The 8541-nt window shown below is 32.3% G+C and overlaps 1 protein-coding gene and 1 pseudogene across 2 annotated transcripts; one reads left to right on the plus strand and one right to left on the minus strand.

The window, feature by feature from the left end:
- Positions 1-699: 699 nt before the first annotated feature.
- On the minus strand, positions 700-5030 carry LOC132312154 (uncharacterized). Of its 2 annotated transcripts, XR_009483201.1 has the most exons (4): positions 4727-5030; positions 2413-4034; positions 1963-2260; positions 1440-1568 (listed from the first exon to the last, which is right to left on the minus strand). XR_009483201.1 is itself a non-coding variant. In XM_059810408.1 (3 exons), the coding sequence occupies exons 2-3, from the start codon at positions 3777-3779 to the stop codon at positions 1337-1339; spliced, it is 1599 nt and encodes a 532-aa protein (XP_059666391.1). In that variant the 5' UTR covers positions 3780-4034; positions 4727-5028; the 3' UTR covers positions 700-1336. The 2 variants fall into 2 exon arrangements, 1 of the variants encoding a protein (XP_059666391.1); XM_059810408.1 differs by lacking the exon at positions 1963-2260 and having other exon boundaries at positions 700-1568; positions 4727-5028.
- A 2075-nt stretch (positions 5031-7105) lies between these two features.
- LOC132315129 (U2 spliceosomal RNA) lies at positions 7106-7246 on the plus strand (annotated as a pseudogene).
- The last annotated feature ends 1295 nt before the right edge of the window (positions 7247-8541 follow it).

Here is an 8541-nt window from a genome sequence, read left to right on the forward strand (position 1 = left end):
AAGTTTATCTCAGTCTATGTTCCATTAACTTTTGGGATGCCAAGTCTTTTGAAGGATATTTGATGCCCTTATGCCAAGTCTTATTGTGCCCAAAGGGTTGATGTGAGATAAATCTTAATTTAGTCAAATTTTGTATGCTTTGCATACATTTTCACCTTTTTTTTCTTCGAGAAAAAACAGTGAGGTTGCACCACTTACAAACCCCCTTGGCAGAAACTTCCATTCAAAGATTAAAATCTAATTACTTCTCAGAGTTACTCAAAGAAACAATTTAGTATCTAAATGCAAACAAAGTCCAGATGATCATTGGGTCACAAGTTCAGTAAGTATGATATCTCCTAAAAAGGGAGGTTGAATATTCGAGCCCTATATCTTGCGAGTGCGTGGACATTTGCTTTAACTTTGGAGGGGAAAAATAAAGCCCTATAATAAAAAAGTTTCATTACCTTTCTACTTCCTGTATTGAGTAATCAGTGTGTTTAAGCATTAGTATATGGAGCAATCCTAGTGCAAAAGCCATTGCAGCACAATAGAGAAAAAGCATGGCTTGTACTATACTGTGTCTATACTATATATCATCAAGATTGATGGCTTGTTTGAAAGCATATTTCTTCATCACAAAAGAGCAAATCATTGATTAGGAAGCGCGCACAATTAATTGATGTAAACTGTAACCATACAACTCATGCAATATTGACATATAGATGATACTGTATGATAGATACAGCAATTCATTGGATTGCTCTCCAACCTGAAACTAACCACAAAATTCCTGAAGTATTTACAATGCCTCATTAAGGCCCAACACCAATTCCACATGTGCAGTGTTATTCCCAACTACATTACAAAAAGGAATGGAATGGTTATAATGCCCCCATTTAGTTAAGGCACCAACACCACCTATTCCACACATGTGCAGTGTTATTCCCCTACTACATTACAAGAGGAATGAAATCACATCCAACTGCTCAACTCCTAAGAGTTCTTCAAGGACTTTTTTGAACTCAGATGAGTCAAAAACTTGTCCAATATTGAACATGCCAGTTCCCCTTCCAATTCATTATTCTCCTAAACTCCTAATTCATATTGGTTGAAATCCACTGATCTGGGACTCAGCCAATTTTCATTTAGTGTAAGGAAATATACTTATACCACTACGCTTCTTCTTGTTTTCGTCTTGGGAAGTTGTCGAAACATCCTTTGTATCCGGCCTCTTCCTTCCGTCAAACATTGATCCAGAAAATTGTGAAGGATGAGTCAAGATTCACACCTCCATGTTCTTGTGAGAGATTTCTTGTAAAGCTTTTTTCGACAAACTTTGAGCCTTGCTGTTGTTCTAAGAAGTCTCAATGGGAAAACAGGTTTCTTCGCCACCAGTGCTCCACAAGAAACTGGCATATTTAGATGCATGATTGGAGTTGTCTGGTTCAGCTGCCATGGCTTGTAGGTACTTCTCTTCTGCTCCCCAAAGATCCTTCCTTACTAACCACAAGAAATTTGCGTATAGGCTCAGGGCCTCCGCATCTGCTGGTTCCACTTGTAGGGCACGCTTGAAGCACTCCTCGGCCCTGCAAAATTCACAAAGTAATATAAAAAATGAAAAAATAAGTAAACAAATCAGTAACATAATTTCCCAAACCATGTTCATGCTCAACTCCTTGGGCTCTGCACTCGTTCTTTCCGTGTGGGACGGTGCCAAGGAGAGAAGGGAATGAGTTGAGGCGGCGAACAAGACAACTACATTTTGGTTTTTCCCTCCATGAGATGAGCCCAGTACATCGGACAATGGATAAGAGAACTGAGCTGGCCCAAAAGCGCTTGGGCGCTTAAACACAAAGATACTATGATCACCCACTACAAGTTCCATAACAAGATCAAAATTTCTTATCCCATTTTCAATTTCAAGCTATTAGATGAAACTGATCTATGTAGGCTGAATATTTGTATAGTTAATGTACCTACCATTGCAATACTTGGGTGCAATAATTCCAAACTCTTGGACTCCTCCCTTCAGTCAAGCTAAATCAACATAACAGTAATGCTCAATCTGAACCGAGGATTCTCGCCATTAATAATGAAAATGAATCAGCCCCAACATTGTTATCCAGAAAGCTTGTTTCCTCATTCAAGTTCAATTTCGGATTTAGCTAATTAGCCCTAAATTCACTACTGACAACACATTGCCATGCTAAGAATTCATCTCAACTCCAAGAACAGGATTTAGACCAACGTATCTGACCTTGTGCAACAGCTGTCAAATCTGTTAATGTTGGGGTCAGATAAAATTCCTCAACTAAAGTTACACCAACACATATTTCTATCTAACATAATTTCTCCGATGATCAAACAAAACAACAATCACTAAAGAATGCAAATGGCTTAGACAAAAGTATACGAGTTTGGGAGAGTCACCTGTCATAGTCATGAGCAACAAGGCCCAGGAACTGCGCGTAGTTGCAGAGCAGAAGTGGATTATTAGGCTCCTCAGATAAACTCGTCTGGTATAGAAGATCAGTTCTATAATATTCTATGTAATTGTCAGGTTCAATATCCACAGTCACAGGTGAAGTGAAGCTTTTTATCATCTCGTGATCAAGAACATCATCTCTCAACTCGGCCTGTGTCCTCTTAGCTTCATCAAGTACTGAGTTCCACAAACCCGCCTCCTCTTCATTCATTTTGTGATCCTCATAGGATGAAATTTCGGATATGTCATCAGGCACACAATCAGGAAATTCAATGGGCAGAGATGATCTGCCCATGTAACTGTCCCCTCCTCCAGCCGCACCAGGAACCGGATGAAGCTTCATGCCACCACCATTGTCGCTTGAGACAGAAAATAACTTCATTTCCACTTGTGATTGTGGTTGATCCTGTCTCTCGGTCATTGCTACTGTCTCTCTTGTTTCACTGAAGATCCCCGGTGATGAATGGTCTTGAATGGTAATACTGTTGGCCACAGAATGTACACTGAAATTGGCTAAGAGGGTCATCACATATACCATTAAAATCGGTGTTCGAGCAAGCACTTGCTGAAACAACCAGGCGAACGAAGCGTGCATTTCTCTCTGAACTTTACCCACAACTCCCTCTAAATCTTCATAGCATACTACCTCTCTCATCTGCAATGCATAGCTCTGAAGCTCTAGAATGATGAACACCATCGAAGAGAAGGCCTTTTTCACCGAAGAGCAAGATGACTCTCCTAAATCTGTAGAACCCTCCGGCCACTTTTGCTTCTTCTTTATCATCCGAAGCGAAAGTGGGAGTTCCATGCTGTTTGCCTTCTGTTCAATGCTTGCCCGAATAATCACTTCCCTTTCTGGCCATTCCGGTGGCTCAGGATGTATTCCAAGCATCAGGGGCTCCAAAAATTCCAGTTTTGACATATTCCTACTATATTTGCTTTCTTCATACGTAGAAGAACTTGCCCCAGAAATTGTACAAGTGGTCATCTTCTTACTGTGTTCTTCATTCTCTTTGTCATCCAACAAATCAAACATTTGTTCTAATAAATCTTCGTCACAGAACTCATCAAAGTTTGCACTGCAAGCTCGTTTCAGACTCTGCCCTCTTGAGACCAATTTGTTGAAAGATGGAGGGGTCGAGAGCCGTGTCGATGTGCCAGTGCCAGAAAGAACAAATTTACATAGCAGGGCTTGATCTCTTTTGGTATTTGGTCTTAGAAAAGACGGCGAGGTGGCCAGATATATGGGTATTGGGGACGAAAAAGATTGAGGGACTAAATGTTGTGGCAATTGCTCAATTTTTAGCCTCATATTGTATGGATCAAAGGTAAACAAAACTGAGAAGGCAAAGGAGAGATGCAAAATGTCTACCTAGAGAGAACTGATATAGAAGGAGGAATAGAAATAGTCAAATAAGATCAGAGAGCCAAAAGGGTCCTTTTCAATTAGCTGTAAAAAGCTAAAGTCTGAGCTTATCTATGAATCAATGGGGTTCTTGAGAGAGAGAGAGAGTGCGTATGTCAAAGACTCTAGAACCTGCTTTGCTTGCTTTCGGTTGAATCCAACCTGTGATTTACAGATACAAAGCAACATTTTCATTTGGTAAAAAAAACCAGGTTATGCACATGTGACTTTTCCTCCTCCACTCCATCCACCCCATGTCACACACATTGAAAAACCCAATTTAAAAAAGCAAAAAGGAAGAGAAAGATCACAGCTTTAGCGCAAAAGCTTGAAGCATAAAATGATTCTAATGGGAAAAAGTCAACAAAGAAAAATTTAATGGGTGCAAACCACCAATTTCAGAAAATCCATATTCCATGATCAATGCATATATATACAGGCGCCTAGGCCCTCCCAAAAAATTCTCAAAACTATATTTATGGTATGCATTTATGGTTATTAATGGTAATTTTGCTAAGAAAATTAGAGCTGGCCCTCCAAATTTTGTTAAAAATATCCTATTTATGGTTGGTTTGCTAAAAAAACTTACTATTATAACAGATTAATACTCTATTATACAAACATAAATATATATATGTGTGTGTGTGTGTGAAGCTATACATAGAAAATGAAGCACAAAAATTATCATACAGAATATACAGTTGATTAAGAATATATCACTCCAAAACAAAGGATCATTGCAGGAAACTTTTAATTTCAAGAATATTAATTATATAAGCAAATTGATTTCACATCACAAATTCTCACAAATTGATTTCAATTTCATGGATATAGATACAAAATTATGGGCTCACCAGAAGCTTAGGAGGCAAATGATTTGATGGTTGTCCGATGAGGAGAGACCAAAAGCACAGAGCACGGGCCTTGAGAAAGGACCTCTGTGGCTTTGTTTTCCATGGACACTCATTGTTGAAAAGTACCAAAACAATTTGGTAGAAGAAGAAAATGGTAGAAGTGGATAAGGGTTTTGTTTTTTTTTTGTTTTTTATTATTGATAAAAGGAAAGCAACAAGAGACTCTTCATATACACAGCATTGAGCCTAAGAAGAAGAAAAAACCACACAAAAGGTCAAAAATGTAGTGTCAATGAGTGGTTTTCATGTGGAGAGAGATATGATGACCGTTTTTAAGGTGTCTCTTGCTGTCCGCATAACTCAAGAAAAATACGGATCATTGACCCGTTGAGGCTGTGACTGTGAGAAATGTGCTCAACACCTAGTTGATTATATGCTGAATTGGATTAATAAAATTGGGTAATTATATCCATGATTGTATATGTCAATCTGAATTCTACATATATTTTTTTTTGATAAATACTGAATTCTACATATATTTCGTAACTAGATATATATATATATATATATATACTTAAATTATATATATTTATACTATTATTAAATGTGCAAAGTGTTTCAGTACTTCAGTAATTGGTTTTAAGTAAAAATAATTACATGAAAACCTCTTATAAAATTATAGAGCCTAAAAAATAATAATCACACCTTCTCGGCTTTTTGGCTAATATCAAGTATAGTACTAAATTTTTTTGGATTAGCCTTTTAGCTACCCTTTCTTGGTCTTTTAACTAAGATTAAGTGTAGTACTACTTTCTCGGCCTTTGTGCAAAGAGTTTCAGTATTTATTTATTAATTGATATAAATTCTATAAAACTCAAAATTACCCAATAAAACTCAAATTAATTCAAATTAACAAAATATAAAAGAGTTTAATTCACAATATCTACTCAAAACTCAAAATTACCCAATAGAACTCTCATTAATTATTATATCACACTATATAAATTCTATATCTACATCTATACTATTATTAAATGTGCAAAGTATTTCAGTATTTATTTATTAATTGATATAAATTCTATAAAACTCAAAATTACCTAATAAAATTAAAATTAATTCAAATTAACAAAATATAAAAAGAGTTTAATTCAAATTACAAAGTCTCATATTGGTTTTAAGTAAAAAAGATTACATGAAGGCCTCTTATAAAATTTCAGTATTTCAGTATTTCAGCATTTATTTATTAATTAATATAAATTATATAAAACTCAAAATTACCTAACAAAATTAAAATTAATTCAGATTAACAAAATATAAAAAGAGTTTAATTCAAATTACAAAGTCCCATATTGGTTTTAAGTAAAAATGATTACATGAAAACCTCTTATAAAACTATAGAGCTAAAGAAATAATAATCACACCTTCTCGCCATTTTGGCTAAGATTAAGTGTACTACTAATTTTTTTTGGGTCGACCTTTTGGCTAACCTTTCTTGGTCTTTTGGCTAAGATCAAGTGTAATACTACTTTCTCAGTCTTTGTGCATAGAGTTTCAGTATTTATTTATTAATTGATATAAATTCTATAAAACTCAAAATTACTTAATAAAATTCAAATTAAATCAAATTAACAAAATATAAAAGAGTTTAATTCACAATAAAGAGCTCTCACTAATTATTATATCCCACGATATAAATTTTATAAAACTCAAAATTACCTAATAAAAATAAAATTAATTCAAATTAACAAAATATAAAAAGAGTTTAATTCAAATTATAAAGTCCCACATTGGTTTTAAGTAAAAAAAGATTACATGAAAGCCTCTTATAAAACTATAGAGCTAAAGAAATAATAATCACACCTTCTCGGCCATTTCGCTAAGATCAAGTGTACTACTAAAAATTTTTGGGTCAGCTATGAAAGCCCAAGAAATAATAATCACACATTCTATTGGCCTTTTGGATAAGATCAAGTGTAATACTAAATTTTTTTAAGTTGGCCTTTTAGCTAACATTTCTTGGTCTTTTGGCTAAAATCAAGTATAATACTACTTTCTCGGCCTTTGTGTAAAGAGTTTCAGTATTTATTTATTAATTAATATAAATTTTATAAAACTCAAAATTACCTAATAAAATTTAAATTAATTCAAATTAACAAAATATAAAAAAGTTTAATTCACAAAAAAGAGCTCTCATTAATTATTATATCCCACGATAGAAATTCTATAAAACTCAAAATTACCTAATAAAATTAAAATTAATTCAAATTAACAAAATATAAAAAGAATTTAATTCAAATTATAAAGTCCCACATTGGTTTTAAGTAAAAAAAATTACATGAAAATATCTTATAAAACTATAGAGCTAAAGATATAATAATCACACCTTCTCGGCCTTTTGGCTAAGATCAAGTGTAGTACTAAATTTTTTTGGGTCGGCCTTTTGGCTATCATTTCTTGGTCTTTTGGCTAAAATCAAGTGTAGTACTACTTTCTCGGCCTTTGTGCAAAAAGTTTCAATATTTATTTATTAATTGATATAAATTCTATAAAACTCAAAATTAATATAAAAGAATTTAATTCACAATAAAGAGCTCTCATTAATTATTATATCCCATGATAAAAATTTTATAAAACTCAAAATTACCTAATAAAATTAAAACTAATTCAAATTAACAAAATATAAAAAAAAGTTTAATTCAAATTACAAAGTCCCACATTAGTTTTAAGTAAAAAGGATTACATGAAAGCCTCTTATAAAACTATAGAGCTAAAGAAATAATAATAGTATACTATTATTTACACAAAATATAATAAATTTAAATTATATTATACTACTCACACAAAATTTAATAACAGTTTAATTCAAAACCTAAACCAAACCCAAATGGACCAACTAATTCTTTCCACACTTGAAAACAAACATATTTAAATTAAGTACCATATTTGATCTGAACATTTCGGAATAGCTTTAGCGTTACTGTTGAAAATTCAATCTATAATCAATTGTGCTTGACCAAATAGTCTATATATTAAATTATTTGTCAATTTTCATATTTTTTATTTAATAAAATTCGTGATGTAAATGAGTCGTGAGTTTATTGCTGTAACCCACACTAAAAATGATATCTTGAAAAACAAAATTAATACATTAAACAACAGAGACCAACCAATATGCAACAACCAACCAAGCACGAAAAGCAAAATACAACACAACCTCTCCTAATTTGAAAACCCCCAAAGCTCTAAAACTTACCACATGCTTCCACGGTAATAAATTATTAAATTATAATAACAGTAATTACTTAATAAAATTCTAATTAATAAAATATAAAAAGAGTTTAATTCACAATTCAAATTATACTATACTACTCTCATTAATAAAAACCTATTCATAAAAAGAGTTTAATTCGCAATAAAGAGTTTAATTTTATATCTTACAATCAATAAAGAGTTTAATTAAAATTCAAATTATACTAAAATTCAAAAACTATAATAATTAATTTTTCTAATATAATATTTATTAATTGATATGTAAAATAAAATAATTTTTCTAAAACTCTACCACAATTTAGCTTTTATTATGAGTTTCTTAATAAAATTAAATCTAATTAGATAAGGATATATTTAAATAAAATAAAATAATTTATATAAAACACTATCATCACACTAGACAAAGAAATATTTAAAAAGTTTCTATAAAACTCCAACATAAATTACTAAAATATAAAAATATTTATTAATTCATATAAAAAGAGTTTTAAAAATATTTTCTATAAAACTCTAACACGTATTACCTATTTATCTATTTATTATGA

Source organism: Cornus florida, unplaced genomic scaffold (genome assembly GCF_030987335.1).
Source record: "Cornus florida cultivar Cherokee Brave unplaced genomic scaffold, ASM3098733v1 CherokeeBrave_3.0.0_Hap2_Chr06, whole genome shotgun sequence".
In the NCBI taxonomy this organism is placed as follows: domain Eukaryota; kingdom Viridiplantae; phylum Streptophyta; class Magnoliopsida; order Cornales; family Cornaceae; genus Cornus; species Cornus florida.